The 23,122-nt window shown below is 40.1% G+C and overlaps 1 protein-coding gene across 3 annotated transcripts in view; it reads left to right on the top strand.

Moving 5' to 3' along the window:
• Window positions 1–23,122, top strand: part of GNAS (GNAS complex locus) — a 211,838-nt gene that overhangs the window by 184,268 nt on the left and 4,448 nt on the right. For all 3 annotated transcript variants that reach the window (XM_059713228.1, XM_059713230.1, XM_059713231.1), the window contains exons 6-11: window positions 10,669–10,723; window positions 14,699–14,772; window positions 17,172–17,230; window positions 21,020–21,140; window positions 21,650–21,780; window positions 22,680–22,747. In XM_059713228.1, the coding sequence (XP_059569211.1) occupies window positions 10,669–10,723; window positions 14,699–14,772; window positions 17,172–17,230; window positions 21,020–21,140; window positions 21,650–21,780; window positions 22,680–22,747 (508 nt within the window). The remainder of the gene's footprint in view (window positions 1–10,668; window positions 10,724–14,698; window positions 14,773–17,171; window positions 17,231–21,019; window positions 21,141–21,649; window positions 21,781–22,679; window positions 22,748–23,122) is intronic.

The following is a 23,122-nucleotide window of genomic DNA, read 5'->3' as shown; positions in this document are numbered from 1 at the left end:
CATTTAAAAGGACAAATTATACTCTTGTCTATGTACCTGCTCAGCAAAATAATTGAATAAAACTTAAATCAATCTTCTAGAGAACAGCCTTTATTCAGAATTATACAGCATTGAAAATATGTTAAATGGTAAGAAAATCAGCAGTTGGATTAGGTACAGACAGCTCTGCAACATAAGCAGTCTGGGATCAGAAAGTCAGACTTTTATACACAGATACGAGTATACACCCTTCATTTCATTTTCAGGCAATATGTAGCCTGTTTCAGGATGGTTCATATGTTGACCTAGGGTTAATTCGGCGCTATCATTTTATTCCAAATATTGTGAGTGGTAAATAGGATGAGTTAAATTAGGAGACAGGCAAGTAAGTTCAGTTTAAACCTGGGGAGGGAGGAGAGTAGGCCACCAAAAAAAACTTGCACAAGATTTGATCCGTTTTGCAGGCTTGAAGTGAGCTAACTGGGAGGGGAGATGCAGGCAGGGGAGCCTGGTTTGGCTAGTGGTTTTGTCAGAATCCAGATCGTGAATTAGATTTGGGGTTTTTTACCTGCCTTGCACACTACAGTTCAGAGAGAGGGAGATCTCCGAGGGAAAAGGATTGAGAGGGAGAGAGGGGAGAAATTGAAGTCAGATTTGTTTGGTCTGTTAACTTTTTTTCTCTTTATTTTTATTTTTTATTTTCGTCTGATTTAGAAGAAAACTTAGTAGAGATTGTTTCATGTTCCTCACCAGTCATACACAGTGTTCCAGCCTCAGGCTTGCCCTGAAATCAAATCATGACACAGTGATCTCATTCATACTGTTAGCTTTCATTTCTGCACCTCATGTGCTGGGATCACTTTAAGCTTCCTATTGGCTTGGTTAAGTAATGTTCTGGGATGGAGTGAGGGGTTGTGCTGAAGTCATTTGACTTATACAGGCTTGGAGCAAAGAGTGAGCCTTGCAGCCATAGGGTTGTGAGTTGGTTTTTAATAACAGAGAGAGTGCTCAGATGCCTTGTAAGAAAGATATGGGTGGAAGTGTTTGATTGTTTGTTTGGGAAGGCAGAGGAGGGTGTTTGCTATGGCAAGCAGGCAAGCCAAGTAAGCAGCCATAATTATTTAGGATAAAATTTTCCCTGAGCATTAAGCAACAGTAAGATGCCTGGCCAGAGAGGCATCCACACGCCTACACGAGGCAGAGATCTGAGAGTATGGCCATAAAACCAGGTTGAGGTAAGCACAAGTGTGAATTTTGAGCACCTTAGCTACTCGCTGTAATTGCCCATGTTCATGCATTTACCTTGCAGTAAATGCAAGGTAGGTTTCCACACTTTCATTTTAATTCACCAGGTAAAGCAGCAATGGGTCAGGGTAGAGCAGTCAGCCATGTGGGCAGTCAGTATTATGCTGAGAGCCTCCCAAAGTGTACTGTATACCCCTGGGGGAAATTTGCTACACCCATTCCAAAAAAAAATTGAAACTGCATTACACTTGTTACCATTTGCATAGTCTAATAGTGTCCATACTGCATTTTTAACTGCAGTCTTTCATTTAATTTTTTTTTTTTAATTAACATTTTCGGTCAAAAGCCACCTACAGACGATAAATTGAGGAGCCACATAAGCTGAGATCTGCGTTTCGCTGCCCTAGGAAGTCCACAGCACAAAGAATCCAATGGCCTTGATAGCTTGCACACACTGTAGACAGGAGCAGCAGCTATGGGTGGACTGCACTGCAGTACAGTTTCTCCCTCTTTTACCCCATGTTTCATCCATCTAAAGCCAGAAAACTTGGTCATTATGTGAGGGAAGATTTTTGCTCCCAAATTTAAAGTGCTGCTTGAATTAATCTCCCATAATTGTAGCTAAACATAATGTCCCTTTAATTTTATGCTATTATACCAATCCCAAGCATTTTAAATAAACTAATGGAAATTCTGAATTATATGTAACATGCATATTCTGTTCATTCTTCAAAAAAAAAAAAAAGATCTGAAAGCTGCTGTTTTCTAAAATGTACATTGTTCTGATGGCAAACAGACAAAATATATGTGGTAAAAGGAGGGAGGAGGGGAAGGGAAGTTCACATATAGGTTGGAGTCTGGATGGAACTTACTCTACAATTTTTAGAAATGAAAATATCCATGTAGGGACCTAAAGGAATCCTGTGGGCTGATGGTGCAGTTTGCATCGAATGCTTGTATTAGTGTCTTTATGGCATTTGGAAGATATTTTACTATGGTTTTAATGCTTATTACAGCTGCACTAGTTTGATCCTGCCTGTAGTCTCCATTGTTTTCTTTTGATAGAACTACTAAAACTTTATATTTTGGAAGTTTCCTCATTTCTTGGTTATAGTATAATCAATCAGCTGCAATTTCTGATCTCTGTGAAAGCACTGATAAAACTTAATTCTTATTCCTGGACTGTTGCATTTGTATCAACTGCTACGGAGAATGCTCGATCTCCTGATGGTACAAATGTCGGCTGTTGGGTAATATTGACAAATTAAGCTGAATAACATTTTTGACATAAGTCTGTGCCCACACAGATAATTTGGATGTAATTGAATGGGTTGATCAGGAGCCTGTGCTAAAAATATCAAATTCTCCCACCCACCAAGTGAAAGGGAAGGATTGTTTCAAGGCAGGGCGTTGAGTGGGGGCACGGGGCAGTGGGCTCGGATATTCAGTGGCTTTGCAGTTTGGCATTTCACCTCTGAATGCAGGAGTTCAGATTTTACTCAAGTTGCAAGTTAAACGAATTGGTGGTCTCAGCACAGTCCCCGCCACATATTTCTCTTTCAAAAAAATGTTCGTGCTGCTGGACATCAAGTGGCAGCGTTTACTTGAGAGCGCAGGAATAGCTGAGGTCCGGCCGCTCTGGAGGGGGCAAAGCAGTGAGAGCAGTCTGCTGATTGTACAAGGTCCTCGCAGGGTGCTGAGCGCTCAGTACCTGCTGGTAACATTATTATCCGGAGCTGCGCGCTCAGCCCCGTTCAGGGTCTAATCCATAACGCCTCCCCGGCTATTGTAAACACGGAAATTTCCTGAATTACAGCCAGACCTTTAAGCAAAACTAAAACAACATTTTTAATACTCTCCAAGGCAAAAGACTGTATTGGTTAACTCCTAAAAGTGCTGTGGTTTTGCCACAGGCGAAGGGAAAGAGGGGCACGGCAACACGAGCCTGCAGATTAGTAATGCAACTTGCCTATATGGCTTTTTTTTTTTTTAATAAAATTTCCTGCGTGAAAAGGCAGTCGGAGCTGTTTCCCTGCCCCTGTCTGATTGTCCCCGTGTACGAGCTGAGAGCTGTATTGTACCTTTCCAGCTTCTCCAACTGCCTGTGCCTATTTTTATTTGTCAAGCTGGGGCTGGGCTGGCCCCCGTCCAGATGTGTCTCACAAGATTTGGTGCTGATGAGCTATTTATAGAACTGTGGTTCCATTGTCATGACAACCGTGCTAGAGGCCAAGGCGGCTGGGAGCTATTTCTGGACTTGTGCTGTAATGTAAAACTGATTGGGAAAGTTAGTGCATCCTCTAAGCCAGACTAACTTTAGACAGGCAGAAAGAAAAAAGAAAGACGTTGAGAATTTCTTTAAATAGATTTTCCTTTTCTCCTACCTTTCCCCGTTTGTCCTTTTGGACCACCAGCAATTTCTTTATTTATTGATTTCTTTTTTGACGGCAGAGTCCTCACCAGTAGGTCAAAAAACGCGTCTAGGTTCTGTGCCTTCTTGTGCACTTTTAATTGTGTCGTTTAGAAAGCAGCATGCATACCAAACGGCTTTTTTGTGTGCAAGGGAAGGTTCATGTTTTGCGACAGCAACACACACCCCAAAGAAAAAAAAGAGGTATTTTTTTTAACAATTGTTTAATACTCTGCAGTTTTAATATTCTATTTTCTTGTGTGCTTCATGCTCTCCACACCATATAAGGAACTGTAACCTTGATTACCACAAGATGATTCCAAATCTATGGAGTCATACTTTTCAGCTTTCTCATTATTTGCTTCAAAATTAGACTGATAGTGCCCCTCCGCCTCCATGTGGCTGGAATGCTCTGAGGTTCTTCTGTAATTAAAGCCGATTCCTAACTCAAAAAAAATTTTATATAATATATACACATTAATATTCAATATAAATACATCTGAAAGTTTGGGTTTTAAATTTCTTCTGGCCTATGAGTAACTTGTTAAAAATGTACCTTTAAAGAAGGATCCTCATAGCCAATAAATAATTAACTCAGAACTGGAAATATAATGTAAATATATTTTCAGCTTAATAGGGAGCTTTTATTAAACAGTTATGTCTTTTGGTTTACTGCAGCTTCGTTAACTTGCATGGTTGCAGCAGAGTTAATTCCCATGGTAAATCTTGCTCTGAACGGTGCCCTAACACGTCTAGGAACTGGCATGCAAAATCTTATCCCAGGAACAATGTATTTAAAAAAAAAAATACAAAAACATTCCTTGTGATTATAAAAATATATAAAATGCTAGATGTTTTCTTGCATGCCTCTGCCTCAAAAGCAATTATTGGGGGGGGGGGGGGTTTAAACATAGTACTGCAAGTATTTTAACTAGCTCATAAATAGATTGTATTGGGATTTTTTTACTGTCATTGTAAGTGTGTGTGTGTACACTGCTATGCATACATGAACACTTTTAGAAGATTTATAAGATTTTTATCATGTTTGCATGACCCACATAAACCATAAAAATCCTTCCTTCTAAACTGTGGAAAATTTCATTATAAATATCCTTTTTAAGCGGGGCAGGAGAGGAAGGAGAGACTAGTGTAACTAGATTTTTTTCTTTACTAAATGTTGAGGAAGTATTATATGACATAATTGGCTGATACATTTTATATGTATACACTATCCTTTATTGCAGGGGCATGGTAAATATTAGCAAGCTCTAACATTTAAGTCTGTCAGCTTACTTTTTGTTTGCTTCCATATCCTGCCATTCCTCTACTGTGCCAACATCTTCAAATACCATGTTTATTAAGAAGAACAGAGGCATTTAAGAAACCCCTTCCACCAATTTAAGGAATAGAATTTTTGGTTATTTTTTGTTTCCGATATCCTGCTTGCTCTCAAGAATAGAAGAGACGGGCAGAGCTGAAGGATAGCCGACGCGTGCATGCTTGCGACTGCAAATAAATGCGATGCCCTGGGTTTGTTTTCAGGTTATTGACCTGAATGAAAAGCCAGAGTTTTAACAGTGTTGCAGACCTCATGTTTTGAGCCTGACAAACTTCTCTGGACAGATTTAAAAAGCAAACAAACTTCCAAGTTGTAGTACATAAAATTTTTAGAGATCTCAACCTGAATGTCCCTTTAAGAAGAATATTATCTTACTAAATAGTAACTTGTAGTCACAGAACAGACAAAGCCTGGGTAGACAAAGTCTCTGATAATAAAGTAAAAAAAGGAGCCTATATTTGAACACCATTAAAGTTACTGCAAAAATTCAAACTAGAGAATAAACAAAAAAAAAAAAGAGGTGATGATTTGTTCTGGAAAAAGAAAGGCATATTTTATATTCTGTTACTTACAGACAAATTGAAGTTAATGGCAGTATTACCAGTGCTTAAATTTGTTTTTAATGGACACTGGGCCCAGTCCTTCATCAGGTAAAACCCCTGTTTTTGATGGGAGTTCACAAGAGTGAGGACTGCAGAATCAGGGCTCTGATTTGGTGAATTGTAACTGCAGCTTTGAAGGTGGCCCTGGCCACAACAGACAAAACTGTGATTAATTTGGAACGCTAATAAAAGCACTGCCTAACGGGAGACCAGGATTCTGCGCTCTCGGTTTGAAGTGCATCTACTTTAATCTCTGTGCCTTGATTGTAAACGAGGGTTAATAACACCGCCTCTGGCGTAGAGCGCAGGGGTCGTGGTATCTGCAGAGTTTGAGACTTAGATGGAAGGAGGTAACAAATACAAAAGGCTAATACTTTGGGGAAATGTTACGAATAAATGTTTGACTTCCAGTTGAGATGGGGTGTTTTGGAATGGTTGATGTGCAGTTCATTGATACCAAGTGCCAGGAAGTTAATATCAGGGAAGCGGGGGCTGGAAAGAAAAGTAAGTGGTGGTTTCATTTTGTTTATAAATTCAAGTTTTGACCTGACAAAAAAAACAACCTGGTAGTAATAAAAATGTTGTTTCCCAAAATAAGTGCGTTGTCTCTTGAAGGAGACCTTTGCTATGGTGTGTTAAATGAGAACCAAAGGTTCTTTTAGACAGAGATTGAAAATGTTCAACTTGTCCGTCAACCATTTCATCAAATCACAAAGACCTAGAATTTCAAGTTACTGTTGATTGAAAGGGTTAGTAAGTTTTCCTGTTTCTTCAACAAGGGAATTAATCTTCAAGGAGAGGCTCTTTGATTATTGTCCAGCTCTTCCAAAAAGGATGAGAAAGGTGGTGGTATGGGCTGAAACTTTTTTTTTTTTTTAAATGCATTATATACCTTTTTGTTGGGGAACATAAACAGAATTTTTTTCACTGTGGCTGAGGCTTAGTAATTTTACGTCAACACGTCTCTTATCTCAGAACAACATTGTTCGTTTGCTAAGTTTGACTCTAAAAACGTAAGAACATGGCATTATCAGAAAAGATGAATAAATAAACTCTTAAACTTCCATGCTATTGAAGTGGGGATAGTAACATGATGATGGCTTTATCTGGGAATCCAGGACATTGGTTAGGGATGGCAAGGTTATTAAACATTTAGAAAAGGATTTGGAGTGCATGTGTCAGTCACTGTTCCCCACACAATGGGAACACATTTGTGCCACCCTTGTGTGAGATTTGTTTAATAAATGCAGTGTCTAAAAACTGCAAGGGAGCTAGCTGGATGCTTAGCAGTGATTTCCATATAAAGCATTTTGCAAATTCTTTTCCTTGTCTTTGAGGAAGGGCTGAGGATAAATTAGATTTTATTTCAAATTGCTTTGATTTTTCTCTTGTAGTTTAATACGGTGAATTTTAATATCCCAGGCAAAAGTATGTCGCTGAATTAAGGAAAATGCTTCTGCTCCTGTTGAAGCATTGCTAGCAGCTAAAAAAAACAAACCAACCCCTGTATTCTCGCACTGTCCTTTTGTAGTGTGGCCACCCAATGTCTAAGTGGTAGTAATTAGCAGTGCGAGGAGCCAGTCCTGTGACATGGTGGGTCAGGATGCATCTCTGAGTGAGCACTGAGAAAAGCTATTGACTGGCTGGCTTGTTTGCTTTCTGGCAAGTGATTTCCTCATCTTCTCTCCACAAAATCTTTTCAGAAAAAGGCAGTGACTAATTTTTGTAATTTGAAGCAGAAATTGTTACTGATGTAAAATCTGTGTTCATGGATTCTTTGACTCCTGTGTTTCTGAAACATAGCAACAGTTTTGCTCCGTCTCACCAAAGCAATTTTCTCAGGACTTCTGAACATACCAGAGCTCCCATAGCAGGCTTCCCCACAGCAACTTTTTCTCAGCAGATTAAGTGATCTCCAGTAAGCTGGAACCATGTCACCCTACATTTTGTTCTTTTCTCTAGCTTGAAGTCCCAAGGATGGAATTGTGTTCAGATATTTTCAGAGCTAAATTCACCACTGGCATAAATAGACACAACCCCATGGGAATCAGGCCCATGTGCCCCAGCAATGAATTTGGCATACAGACTAGCACTGAACTGGCCCAACTCAGAGCTTCACATTTTGGGCAGGGGCTTCAGGAGAACGAATAGCAGTTATGATGAATTTGTCCTCATTTTGGATTGATTTTAGTTTTATTATGTTAAACTAAAAATTGTAAATATCCACTGGGCATTAATCTCATTTACTAGATGCATTGCATACCAAGAGCTCAGTTTCAATTTACAGTGACTGGAACATCCCTGGGTATTGTACTGTGAGCTTTCCTGAACTCTTTCCTCCCCCCCGCCAATGCACACTGATTTTAGTTGCATCAGGAGTGATGGATTTTCCACTGCCCTTTGGCTTTCTTTTTTCTTTCACTTGGCAAACGTCACAATGTTGCAGCTCGGCTACCCCGTCAGTTTATGGGTTTGTAAATCAGCGATTGTTTTTTGCTTATATTCTTAAAATTAAAGCATTTCTCATAGAAAAGGAGATGCACACGAAGGAGAGTTCTTCATTTAACTCTTCCGTTGCTCTCTTTCCCAAAAATGCTGCTGGAAGAATTGTTAGGTTTGCTGGTAACTTCAGACTAGCACAGCTAACGACCTCTTTCTGGTAACTGTCACACAATGACAAGCTTTCTTCTAAACTCATATTGTTTTGAATATTGGACATTATTGAATATTGGAAGTGTTTGGGGAGGGGAAGAAGAAATGTTGATTACGCTTGAATTTGTTTTACCTGGCATGAATGTTTCTGCTGGAATTCATCTCCAGTACAGTACTGCTTCTCCTATGTGGCTGGTGTTTTTCGAGGAAATCATAGGCCTAAAAATAGTCTGTATAAACAACAGTAAGAGGTTTGTACTTTCAGTTCCAGGTTTTGGAAAAGTCTTGTTGTTGTTTTTCTAATTGTCAGAGTTTCCAAAACCCGTAGAATTTATTATAAAAGTAGAGTGAATATTTGTGGAAGCTTACTATAAAAATGTTGCTCTTGGGTGAATATAGCATGGAAAGGCTGGATGCTTCAAAATCGCATAGGTGACTAATATAACTGTTTGTAAAATAGCAGGAATTCCTCTATCAGACATCCTCCAGCTTCTGAAATGTAGGTTGTCACCACACGTTACTGAGACTGCACTATTAAAAGCAGAATAACATTAATGAGCGTAGAGACATTTCTACAAATCTAAAGCCATAGTAAATTTGCATATTTAACACCCTTCTTTACATTAAACAGTCATTTTTGGGGGGGTGGAGGGGTGTAATTATAAGTGAGCCTGGAAGAGAAAAGATAAAAATCCAGCATGAAACAGCAGTAAACGTTTCCCCGCACTGCTCTTTGTATGCTCGCCTCCCTTGTTGCCTTACGGTCCTTGAAAACTTTGTCTGTAGGGGCTGGAGGGTTTTAAAGTTTTAATTATTTTTAATAACATGTTTGTGTTTCCTAAGGTAAAGGTTATAAAATTCTAACCTGGATCAGTAATGATTGAAAAATCTTTTCAGTGTCCTGCAAAATGAATTGATCACCTTAGTCCAGGTTGTAGCAGACAGTAACCACAACACAACACCACCTTCAAATTGGTCCGTCTCAGCCATCTGTTAGCAGTGCTAGAGTGGCTAGTGATTAAATAAGCCTGGGGACAAAGGCATAGATCAACAAAGAGATTAATTTCAGTAGGAATTAGACTTCTAAATACCTTTTTCTGCATTGTCAGAAGCATGAATTAGCGTGCACTCATGCACAATATAGGGAAAAGCTTGAGTTTCCACTTCCTTGCGTTGTCCTTGTTCATCTGCAAACTGGAATTTAGTTGCAAGGCATCCCGTGTGTCGTCTCGCAAAGGCACATTGCTTCTAGGGTGGTGATAAATCACGTGTTGCCAACAAAGGTAACTGCAGGCACTTCTTGGCATTTCAGTAATACAAAATGGAAGGTGTCTGTGTTGTGTATCCTTGATACCTGTTTGTGTTGACAGTTGAAATGTGGAGATATTGGTAGCATCAGATCTGAACTATGCTGTAGGCAGTAAGGCTAAGGATTTATGAAAGTCTAGAGCTGAGAAAATTTCTAACAAAGTTAGTCGTCTAACTGCCTTCCTGCCTGTATCCCATAGAACCTATTCTGTGCAACCGTGGTTTACTGTAGCAAGAAATAAGCATGCATGAATGGGTTTTCTTGATAGATGTCTGAGCAGTTTTAAACAGCTTTGCAGCATTTTTGGAGGCTTTTATGCATTAACACTGCTTTAAAACCAGTTATGCACAAAGGAGGTGCACCCTAGGATTTCTGCTTCCAGTTAAAATGAAAGAAAATCAGGAGGGTATGATTTTCTAGAGCAGTGGTATTCAGCCTTCCAGGCCCATGGGCCAGAAGAATGGCAGGGGACCAGTCCGTGGGCCAGATCAGGAATGGGGTCAGCACGTGGCTGGTTTGTGCATGTGGTCTGTGTACCAGCCCAGCCCTGCATGCCAAATCCGGCCTTGTCCAACCCCCCCGTGCAGACGTGATCCAGTGTGCAGTTGGCAACAAAACAGAAATAAGCGCAGTTCATCCATTTTTAACAAACTACCGTGCAGTGAGATTTTAAAAACAACGTTCATATCTTACTTTAAGTTTATTTTTGCCTGAGTTTGTTTGAATTATATTAATGTTCTAATTTGACAATAGATAACGTTAGCACCATTTATGTCAGTATTTGGGTATTTATATTTATTGACACAGTTTATTAGAATGAAACTGTAATTTAAATGGAACTATTTTGTTGAAAATTGTAATGAGATTAGCAGGCTACATGATTAAAGTTGTGTTTCTGGCCCTCTGCTGGATAGTGATAGGAAATGCGACTCCTTAATATTGCACACTATATGCAATATATACAGTTTAGCATTTTTTAAAGTATGAGATATGAAATGCAAAAAATACACAGTTACCTTGGGAGCTGTTAAAGTATCTAAAAGATATTCTACTCCATATATTGTAATTAAACTTTAAATATAAATCTCATAATTTGACAATGAAAAAGTTACACTTCTTTATTTTTTTCCAGCTTTCTAGACAAGATTGACATAGTCAAACAAAATGATTATACACCATCTGACCAGGTGAGCAAAGTTTCACTATGAAATTCTAAAATAAACCTTCAACTCTGTCTCCAAGGGTAACTAAGTTTTGAATTTTGCAGTACATTTTTTAGCTCTGTCTTGTCCAGTTGGCAGCTATGGTCACTAGTGTAGGCATGGACATGTTCTGTACGATGTTGAGTAGTGCAATGAAAATTAACTTTATATTTTATATGTTCTGTGTCTCAACTCAGGTGCATCAGTACTGTGAAATGAATAACTGCTCAGGTTAAAGTATATCTCAGACTTCTGTAATAATAAAAGCCATCCCTTTTACTCATATGAACTGGAGAATAGCAGTACCCAAATCCCCTCCCTGAATATTTGTTATACACATTGCTTTATGTCTCAGATTTGGTTTGTGTTTTCTCAGTGCTCTGTCTCCTGCTATAAGCTAGGTCTTTACCATCAGGTTTGGAGCCACATAACTCTTGGTTAAGGATAATTTCCAGTCCTTTTTGCATATATTACTGTAAAATAAAAGCTAAATTAAATAACAGAATAGCTTACCAGCCACAAATCTCTCCATTTTAATGTAGTATGTTCTGCAAGACTGCATTCTTTTAGTGAATATGAGGTTAAATGCATTTAGTAATTAAAAGGAACTATCATCAGGACTGACTCAACTTCCTTTGCAAATGACACCCATTTCAAGTTTGGAACAGCATGTCCAGTTAGCAGCAGTTAAATACCAAGCTTTCCAAAGCCACAGACACCCTTTGCTCAATCAAAGTGAAGTGATCCAATTTTCATTGTATTCCTACAGCCATTCAGAATAACTTAATTATTTACCAAAAAATGTGTTTTAAAATACAATTTGGACCTTAATTTCTAAAGCTTAATACCGTGTTACAGTATGAGCATTTAAATGAGCTGTGAAACCTAATGATAAGAAACTGGATTAGTTGCTATGCCATTACACGCAAGAACTTGGGACAGGCAAAGCAGTCGGCAGTTGTCGTTCTTTCATACTATGTGGCATGTGTTTTCAATACATAAGGAAAATCTGCATTTGCTGACTTGTGAGAATGTTGTATGTGCGGCAGGCTTTGATTCTATTTACTAACGTGTTGTTCAGCATCTCGTATTGTCATGTACTTACCACTGTGACAAAAGCCCAGCCCAACAAATAGATCCCCACAGGTGGATTCTTGTGCCCATCTGAAGCCTTGGAGCACCAGATGGGTTCTGGGATCCACCTTCATGGATCTGACTGAGATTAGGGCCACATCAGACTTATGAGCAAGAAAAGAAATGGAGACATCAACATTTTTTTAATACTTTAGTGTTTAGAAAAGCTTTTTTTAATTTGCAAGTTTTAAATCGCATGGAACAGAATAAGATCCTATATGTGAACTGACTGGTCTTCATAAATAAAGGATCTTGTCCCGTGCCTGGATCCCTACAGTCAGACCTCCCATTCCACTCCAGCATTCTTGTTTAATTCCCTGAGGGCTGTAGGGATCTCATTGCAAGATCTAGGACTGAGGTTCCAGCAGTGAAAAGTCAGTCTGAGGCAGAGCAAAAAGAAGAGCATTTTGCCACATAGCATTCTCTTTCAAGTGCAATTCCTTCCCACAGAGGAAAGCAGCTTCTGGAGTTCACATTGAATATTTAATATAATCTTCCCTGATTTTGTAAGTTTTTTGATTGCAGGTGATAAGGATTAAATAACCCTAAACAAGAATTAAAATTCATGTCATTATTTGTAGGAAGGATTTAACAGTACAAGCATACTTAGAACTCTATGTTATTTTGTCCCATGTAAAAGCATTCGTTACAGATTTCATCCAACAGTTCAGTGGCCCATTTAGTCTCACTGGAAAAGAGATTTGTACATAGGTGTCTTTATCAGTGTGCTTTCTTATTTGTCAGACTATAGATTGTAGTCTTCATTTAGCTGGCAAATGTATGACGTTTTGCTGAAGGATCAGGTCCCCAGCCCAAACAAAGGTATATGCTTAACTTCTTGAATATGCAGAGGCCCATTTAACCTCACAAGAATTTTGTGGAATAGAGGGGCAAAAAATAAAGAATTTTTCCAAAACTTTCTTGAGCACCACTGATGAGAGAACAGTTTAATATCCCTTGCTCCTGAAGTTAAATCACATAGGAATTAATTCAATATATTCTTCATACAGGCTGAGTTTCTTATAAACTACTAAGTCATTTATCTCCATTTTCAAGGAGTTTTTAAAAAAGTGAAAAAAATAATATAAAATTTCCTAAACAGTTTTTCTGAACTGGGAAGTAATTTTTAAAAGCTCAGCGCTTCAATTTTTCTTATTGGATCAGGGGCTCTGTTTGTAGGTATTTATTCTGTGCTTGCTAGGGCCACTGACTTAGGGGAGTCCCATACGGACACCAGGTGATAATGACTGAATGATGCTCTTCTTCAGAGCTGGATGTTTTTGTTCTGTTTTTTTGTTCTGGTTTTATTCTTGTTCTGATGATAAAAGCTCTGAACAATTGCTAGATTTTTCATGTCTAATATTATAATTATTGAAAAATTTAAAAAAGTATTCCTAACAACCAAATGTAGTTAAACAGTATTTCAATGCATATATATATATATATATATATATATATATATATATATTCCAGTATAAAAAATGTTAAAAATAGCAAGATTATAATTCACTATTAATGAAATGATTAATATGTAGCCATTTTGTTTAATGATTTAACAATATTGTATAACCTTTGGATTTTGTATGGCTTTTACTCTAAGCTTAAAGAATGACTGACTAATTTATGATCATTTTACTATAATACTAGTGCAATAGAGAAGTAGCTTTTAATGGGCATATCAGTTCTTAAACATTGTACTTCACTCTCATGGTCTTATCTGTATGATACAAATGAAAGAACCAAGTCTGAGCAACACCAGAACTTCAACTTGGTTATTCAGAATGGTATTTGCTACTAGAACATGAACTTTCATGTTGTAATTTATCTTAAGCTTGAATAAAATTGTGTTCGTTTGTTAATTCTCCTGGAGACTTTCCACATGCAGATCGCTGCTTAACCCGACGTATAAAGATCGATGGTGGCTTTAACTTATTTGGGCAGCTTATTATGTTGGGCTGTGTAACAGCTTTTCATATTTAGAGCCACCTTGTTTGTTGGCAGCTCCAAAGATCTGATTATATTTTGTGCATCTACAAGAAAGTTCAAATAAAACAGATTTTATAAGGTTTCCCTGCCCAAAAGATTCAGGTACTTGACTTTCCAGCTCTTACTCTTAATCACTAAGGAGCAAATTCTGAACCCTGTGCCTTTCCCCTGGTTTGAATTCTAGCCAAGTACTATAGCCAACCTTGGTAGCCAAGTACTAGGTAGTTGAGGGGGAAATACGGAAGAAATGTTACCTGAAGAGCCCTTCATGAGAGTTACTGAAAACCAAGCTCTGGAATATCTCCTGTTACCTGAGCAGTCCTAGCCCTCTACTTTCATGCTGCTCTTCAGAAAAGCTGTATAGCAGCCAGCCTTTGACTTTGTACCATTGGGTATACTGCTGCTTAGTGGAAGAAATTAGCATCTAATTTTGTTGTCTTGTATTTTAAACAGTTATTTCCACCTCCCATTCCCATTGAAGTTAAGGGAAGTGGTGCGCTATCACCCCCAAACTTAAGTCTTGTTAGTAGAGTCTTTAAAGATCCAGGAGATGCCAGCTGCTGAGTACTTGCATTTGCCAAAGCGGGAGCTGCATCTCAGGGTTTGGTACTTTGGCTCTGATTTGTGGAAATGCTCACATTACAAGTTAAGCATTTGCAGACTTCATTTGAAAGATTTTGTATCTTCCCTGTGTTCTCTACAGCACTGAGTATGTTGCCAGTCAGTCATAAATAAATAAATATTTTTTTTCTTTTCTGAGCTTGAAGGTTTGGAGAATGATTGATTGATTGATTGATTTAGTCAGTGCTGTGAACCAGTGGCTGTTCCTTTGTTCTCTAGGACCTTCTCAGATGCAGAGTTTTGACATCAGGAATATTTGAAACCAAGTTTCAGGTGGACAAAGTAAACTTTCAGTAAGTATCATCTTTCTTTCCCTGAGTTAAAGTGCTACATCTGGGGAATATGAATTAGCAAAATGGAGAAGAGGCTACTGTAGTCCTGTTCGTATGTTGGAGACCACTTCCCTATTGCTGAACTTAATGCTTAATGGCAAGCAAGTATTTTAACATATTTCTGTTCAGAAACTTCATAGCTTATGGTTTAAAAATACCATATGCATTGTTTTGTATTTTTCTGCTTTTTTGATTTTCTCAAGTATATTTTTTCTAAAGCTTTTTGATTATTTGATTCTCCTTTGTTGTAACTTTCCATAATGTTGAAAATAAGTTTCCTGCTGATTCTGTCTTCTTTGGCAAATTTCTTGCGTTTTAAATGGAGCTGACATTAAAATGGATGGGTTTTTTTTCTTTTGTAACAAATACATATCTAACACTTTATCTCGCCAAAATATGTATTGTGCTCTGGAACCATCAAAGCCAGGAGAGGGAACTGAAAAAAAAATGTTTTCTCTAAGGAATTCCAAAAAAGCAGGGTCATATCAATTTTAATTGCTCAACAGTAGTTATACGTTTAAAAAATTACATATATAAAACCAAATTCCGGGTTGTCTTCATTCAACTCCTGTCATTCCTGCTGGGAATTGCACATGGTCTGAGCAGAAGACGTAGGTTTTGAAGGTGATCATTTATGCCCAAGTGTGTGCTTGTGGAGAACCCTCTTGACATCAGTGGGACTTTACATGGTCTTAGGTGTCTGCCCATAAAGGTCTTGCTTTCAGGATCAGGAGCTAAAACTGCAATCTGGTTTTGTGAGCTTTTGCAGAAAGGCACTCGGAAGACATGAATTTCTTTGCCATCTCCATTCTAATCAAACAGCAGATTTTAGAGTTGGAATTTTTTAGAGACATTTTTTCATAACTTAGTTCAGTCTCATCTCAGTTTTGGTCCAACCACTAATTTGAAACAATTAAATTGCTGCTAAAACTTCTGTAGTCTAAAGTCCCACTATACAGGACACTGCCTCTCATGTTACAGTGTCTCAATGTTGACATGTTTTCTGAACTCCCTTCACTGTTATCACTTGCAAATCTAAATGGTCATTCAGACGTCACTAAACAAACATTTGGGTACAAATCAGACGCACGTGTGAGTTCAGTTTTGCACGCACAACTGAGAATATCTGGGACACCCTATTTTGAGTGTGTTCTTGTGTGCATGAATGTCTTTTTCCTTGGAGCTTTCCTCCCTTCTTTTATATATGTTTTTTAATCTTTATCTGAGCTGTTTTCTTGATTTTATTTTTTTTTTCTTTCCCCTTCCCTCCCAAAACTTCCTTTCAGTTTGCCTTCGCTTCTTCCTCTCCTTTTGCCTTTTGGAGAGTCTGTCCCCATTTTTCCCTAACTATAAATAGTGGGGGGAGTTTTTTCTTTTGAACTGCATTTGTGCCTCTCTTTCCCAGATCTGTTGTCCTGTGTGCATAATAAAATTTTTCAAAGGTGCTTAGTTGTTTCCCCTTCGCAGTTTTATGTGCAGCTAGTACTAAAAGGTTGTTTGACCTGACAAGAAAATGCTGTTGCCTCATCATTGGTCTGTAATTGCTGAACTTAGATCTACAGCATGTCAGAGGAAACATCTCGCTGAAGTTTTAGCAAAACAAGGACAAATAAAGATCCTTGTGCCAATATGTGTTCAGTTCTTTTTTGTCATCTCTTTTAAAATATGAATGAGAATGAAAGTACATTAATTTGTGTGGTTGAAAGCTTTGTTGCATTCACTGATGAACTGTTAGTTCTCCCTGCAGGTTCCTACAGTCCTCGGTCTCACTAGGTTTTAGAACTGGGCTGGCCAACTTCTAAGGCCTGGGGATCATGTGCCACGTGGGCTGTGGTGCGGTGTGGGCACTGCAGGGCTCCCCTGCACCCGGGGCACCCCATGTTGTGTCAAGTGCCCTCCCCACTAGTGCACACACCTCCCCACTGATGCACCACACAAGCGTGCAGATGCAATTTTGCCTTCACCCCAACACACGCTCTCATGGGCACCCCCCACCACCCCCACTGCTCCAACTACCCCTACACATTGCTGCCCTATGGGGGTGTGATCTCCTCCCCAGCGCATGGCCTGGATTCACTTTCAGCTTCCCATGCTGCCCCACCCCTTGAGGCAGAGTCGGGAAGCAGCAGCTGCAAGGAGCAAGGGGATGCCTGGAGATTCTGGCTGCTGTTGGGGAAGCGGCAAGCAGGTGAAACCCCTGGCGGGGGGCGCCACAGTTTTAACCCCTTGCAGGCCGCCTTGCAGATCACATGCAGGACAGTTGGACAGCCCTGTTCTACAAAATGGTAGTTTCCAGGTTGCTTGCGTGTTTAGTTTACCTACAGAATCTGTTCTGACTCCGATCTTTTTTTCTGCGTTAGCATGTTTGATGTTGGAGGGCAAAGAGATGAACGCCGGAAATGGATCCAGTGTTTTAATGGTAAGAATGGAATTTACTTTCTTCTATAAAATGTGAAAAATGAAAGTTAACTGGAAGCTTGTAATGTAAATTCTAGATGCTCCCAGGACATGAGATGCAACTCCCTTCCCATTTAGTTGCTTGGAATCGTAGCGTGCCTCTCAATAGTCAGGCTGGTGGGAATCTGTGCTGCCGTGCAATCTGCTCTAACTTTTGAGAACACCTTGAGTAAGAGTTTGGATGGGAAGGAAGTCAAGCTAGGTACAGTAAAATAGCTTGTCTATCTGTCTGAGGCTTCCTGCTGTTCTTTAATTACTGTATTTTCTCACCTACAACACACCCTGGAATATAATGCACACCTTGGGTTTTTTTAAAAGCAGAATGAATAAAAAACGATCTTTCCTTGTAGTAACTGCATAGCAGCAGCTAGGGAGCAGAGTCTGTTCACTGTTCTGCTCCTGGAGTGATGTGTAGATTTTACTTTCACTTTCAGCAAAAACCATTCTTACCATATTTTCTCAGATATAATGGGCACAGCAATTTCCAGCAACTTTTTTTAATGGAAAGTGTGTGTTGTATGCAAGGAAATATGGTAGTTTTCCTTGTGATTTGCCTTGTGACTGTTCATTTCCAAACTCTGTTCTGTCTTCTCAAACAAAGGCTACACGTTTTAATGAATATGTCCACCAGAAATACAGGTGAGCAACTTAGTAAAAATTAGAAAGGCATGTTATGTTGCAAAATGGAAGCCAAATTGCTGACTCTATAGATGCCACTCTTCCTAGTTAGCACTAAGGCCAGTATGGTAGTAACGGACTTTTATGGACGGAGATGTCATGTCTTCGATGAAAAACTGGTTCAGAATACTTCTGCCATGGTTTACATTGTGTTTTTAAGACGTTTGCACCTTCCCAGAGAACCAGGCATTTTTATAGTACAGCTTGTGAAACGGAGTTTTATAGTACTGGCTAGATCAGCGGTTCCCTAACTGTGGGTCACAACCCCAAATAGGGTTGTAGAAACAGCAGATGGGGTCGCAAGAAATAAAATCACTTTAATCTGGAGGCAGGCAAAATACAGCCTGCCAGGCAATTTCATCCAGCCTGCGGGCGCCCACCAACTAATTGTACCCCGCCCAGATCGTCCGCCTCTCTTCTTCTGTGTCCTCGAGCGCGGAAGGGCCCGGCAGCCAGCACGCAGCTCTGGGCAGGCAGCTGCTGCAACTGCTGGAGCCGCCGGGGGACCCACTTGGCTTCCCCAGTGTCCCACTTGGTCCAGCCACCAGGTAGGGAAGCGGCAGGGGCGGGGGAGCTGCAGCTGGGAGGGAGCACAGAGCCCGTGCCCAGGGGGGTGATGGGAGTGTTGAGCTCAGGTGGGCAGTGCGTGGGTGTGAGGGAGGGTGAAGGGGTGTGGGGACCCCCCACATGCTTCACTCCCATGGTGCACAGCCCCCACTGCCAGCAGCAGCAGTGGTGGGCACTTGAGGCACTCGTGGCGTGCACAGGTGCTGCTGCCCAGTGGTGTGTGGCTCCAGCCAACGCTGCATATGGGGGCAAGGAGTGCATCCAGGCCAGCCTGCCTGTATCACGTGAGGCTCCCTGGGGCACTCCGGGCACTCGAATGCCACTGGGACAAGCCCTGCATGATGGAGCTCGGCCAGCTGCCTTCCCCACCCCATGCAATGCAGGTCCCAGGGCTCCACTGGAAGTGGAAGGGAGCCCTGCTCCCTGCTTCCCGGTGGAGTCCCAGGACCTGCACGGCAGGGGGCAGGGAAGGCAGCCAGCTCCATCATGTGGGGCTTCTCTGGTGGTACGCAAGTGCTGAGGGCTGCACGTGCAGCACAGGGAGCCTCCCACAATAGAGGCGGGCTAGCCTGGCTGCACTCCTTGCCCCCATGTGCAGCGCTGGTCAGTCGTGTGCCACCAAGCAGCAGCACCTGCACTGGGCCACAAATGCCAAGAGCGCCCACTGCCTGCTGCTGCTGCCACCACCAGCAGCAGGGGCTGTGCACCATAGAGGGAATGTGGGGGGTCCCCACATCCCCCCCATCCTCCCTCACCCTGCCCCCACATATAGATGCCCCCCTACACACAGCCACACGCCCATGCCCTGCACTCACAACCCCCCTACGTGTATATCCCTCAGCATACCCTATTGCTCCCCCAACCACACCTCACACACAATATACAAGAATAAGACTTTATTTTTTAGATATTATACAATCAACTTTATATCTACTACACAGACACAAATCATGACATAATATTTTTTATAATAGAATTAAAATACTTTATAGTAGGTGTTCTATACTGAGCATTATTATTATGCTGCTTTATTGCTGTTTTGTTTTCATTGGCATCTGGGGTCCTGTGAATTTTCAAGTGTTAAAATGGGGTCACATTGGAAAATAGTTTGGGAAGCACTGGCTTAGTTCCTATCTGAATTGGCCAGGAAAATGTGTAATCTTCCTGCTACGAAGAATTGTGTGCAAGCTTGTTTTTTTCTAACTCTAATATAACTTCCAAGTGTGGTAAGGTGTAAAGATACTGTGCTCTTTTCACAAGAGCGGGAGTGCTATGGTGCTGTGGCCAAGGTTCAGTTAGGGGAATTGCATTTCTCCCTAAACTCCCCACACAATTTAACTGCGTGTTCCCCTCTTGTCCAGTCTTGGTCTGGTTTCTACAGTACTGCTGCATTCATTCTTCACTGTAGATGCCTGTATCTGAGTGGAATATGAAATATTGCTTTTGTTAACATCATTTCATAAAGCCAGAGCGAGTCAAAAATGTTAATAGGGAAAAAAAAAATTTCACATAATTCCTCCTTTTCTCTAGACCAGCTGTATGGGATCCTACAGGAAGGAAGATGCTAAATAGAATATAGTTTACTGTTTATATAGCTACAGTTGCTGCATTATTTTTTGGATGCTTGGGGAGATGCATGGGACTACTGTGCAATATTTTCTTTCACCCTACTGATAAAAGATCCATTCAGTTTTCACCTCTGCTTCTTCCTGTTCCCATTGCCTCATGATCTGACTCATCTCTCCTGCTGTTGAATTCGGAGACAGATGAGCTTGGAAGTGAGTGTGAGGGGTGTAGAGCAGCACAGCCACATAGAAGCACAGAATCGCTGGTTCTGTGGGTCTATGGATGTCTCCCTGGAAAGAGGCAGTGGCCTTCTGAGTGGTGTAGTACGCATTGGGAGGAGTTAAGACTACAACCATGACTTCGCAGTGATGCATCTTCATTTTTAAGTTTTCACTTTTCTTTCCTTTTCTTTTCTCCAGTCATCTTTCTTCTGCTGTGTCTAAGAAATACCTAGACAGAAGGTTTTGGGCAGGGCCATACTAATGTGATTTCAGTTTTAGTGTCATGGAAGCAAAAGGGCAGTTGCCCGGTAATATGCCTCAAAGGTATTTTTGCCTTTTCCTCTTCCCCCACAGGCTCCTTAGATCTAGTTCCTTTCTAAAAAACTAAATATCTTCTTTTCTTTGCATCTTTTCTTCTATTGTTGCTTTTTTTCCCTTTCTCCAGTTTCTGAGTCTGTTTTTTCTCTCCTGATCTGCCTTCAGTATCCTGCTTCACATCCTGTTCTTTGACCTGCCACTTTCCTTTCCCTTATACATTCTTCCCTCTTTTGTATTTTCTACGTTTAGAAAGCAATAGCATTCAGGCCAGCCCCCCCCCCCCCCCCCCCCCCCCCCCCACCTTAGCAGCGCTAGAAGCTTTACAGTTTTGTCAAAGTCTGTGGGTCTTGACTAGTCCTGTAGGATCTTTTATATTAATTATTGGGTGTCTCTTAATTTAGATGTGACTGCTATCATATTTGTGGTGGCCAGCAGTAGCTACAACATGGTTATACGAGAGGACAATCAGACCAATCGGCTTCAAGAAGCACTAAACCTCTTCAAGAGTATCTGGAACAACAGGTCCATGAATTGAAGTTTGATCATTAATTTCATACACGCTTGTAATCCTGCATTATATTTATGAAGTTAAACTTTGTTACAAGTTGGCCCGTTTTCTGCTTGATGTGGCCCAGTCAATCATTGTCTTTAATCACTATAATAGGACTGTTTATATTAACACTGTTATACTCTAATTAAAACTATAGAAGATAGAAAAATGGTAATCATAATATGGTAGGAAGAGGATTTGGCATAAATTGTTGTAGTAATTGATTATAGTCTCTAAAGCAGCAGTTCCCAATCTGTGGTACGGGGACCACCAGAGGCACGTGTTAACAGATTTATTATACTTACTTTATACGACAAAAAAATTGCTGATGGCACTTAAGGTTGTATAATTTTAAATTGATGGTGTACAATCTGGCAGAATTTGGGAACCACTGCTCTGAAGTGTAGTCCATGATGTTTCTTTGAATTTTTTTTAATCCCAGGTGCGTGATCTAACAGTGTTTGCCTCCATCTTTCTGCAGGTGGCTACGGACCATTTCAGTAATTCTTTTCCTGAATAAACAAGATTTGCTAGCAGAGAAAGTTTTGGCAGGGAAATCCAAAATTGAAGACTACTTTCCAGAATTTGCTCGCTACACTACACCAGATGATGGTAAGAACATTTGTTTCCTTTTAGCTAAGCTGTATCATGAAATTAGTGCTTCCCTGAGCTGTAGTGTATGTTAGTTACATGTAGAATTTTTCTTGGATTCTGCTGTAGTTCATTTTGAGTTGAGCAAACTTCTGAAATAAAAGGGGTTACTTTTCAGGTGAACTGCAATGTCAAGTATTTACATACAAAGAAGGGACTGTCATTAGGACCTATAGACAAAAAAATATTTATCATCTCTGCATGCTATCATTTTATTACCCATTTTGAGGCTGGACTGCACTGCAGCCTCAGAGTAATGGTGGCTTGTTGCAGTACTCGGAGGTGCAGGATAGGGGTGTTGGTGGGTTTTGACAGAACTAGAGTTTATTTGTCCTTTTCTCTGAAGTGGTTGGTAGCAGAGAGTTCAGACAGTTAGAAGTGGTCAAAAGGTCTGCCTCTTTAAAAGGAATCTCTAAGAAAGCTTTATCTTGTACGATTGTATGGTTTTTTAGCAATATACGTACTACAGCCCATCTCTTTTTTGATAATCAGTCTTCCTTTGCTTGCAAGCAGAGTAATGCAGCTCAACTCAGTCAGTGGTAGTAACACTTTAAATGGTGATACAGCTTACCTGTTGGTTCCTTGCAGAAAGCTATATTTACACTAGTATTTCCTGAAATACTGGTATTGTGGGCATTGGAATTCTCTTGCTTTCCTGGAGGTTTTTTTTTGTTTGTTTTAACTAATCTGTTTTGCCTAATAATCTGTATTGAGAAAGTTATTCCTATTGCATTTGAGTAGAAAACAAGAGCTGATTCAAAAGTGTATGGTCCTTTGGTAAGTAATGATTTTTAAGACTTGTTGCCTTGAAACTTATGCTTTAACAAGACACTTACTGTATTATTATTGTTGTTAATCAGCAACACCAGAGCCTGGTGAGGATCCCAGAGTTACAAGGGCCAAGTATTTTATTAGAGATGAGTTTCTTGTAAGTAATTATTTTCCTTGGTATTACTTATACATGGTTTTTACCATACGCTTAACTGTTTTACTATCACAATATTGCTAGCCTACTTTTGCCAGTGTTTCATATTTAACCTTTGTGCTGCTTAACTGTTCAGGTAGGGGTCTGTAGGGCTTTATGGAGGTTTTAGTTAAAACTGTTTAAAAACAAGGTTTTTTTTTTAAATAAGATAATCAAATTCTCAATTTGTGAGAATCTGTAATCCTTAAACTGGGGGAAACATGTGAAATCTTTCCTCCATTGACATTGGTGGGGATTGGATTTCACATAGTATGTCATTTCTAAAAGGAAAGGTGGTTCAAGTCAATGTAACAGCCGCTGAATATTGGCATTTCCCCT

This window comes from Alligator mississippiensis, chromosome 9, assembly GCF_030867095.1.
Source record: "Alligator mississippiensis isolate rAllMis1 chromosome 9, rAllMis1, whole genome shotgun sequence".
Taxonomy (NCBI): Eukaryota; Metazoa; Chordata; order Crocodylia; family Alligatoridae; genus Alligator; species Alligator mississippiensis.
The sequence above is the reverse complement of the archived record's forward strand: the minus strand, read 5'-3'. Positions and strand labels throughout refer to the sequence as shown.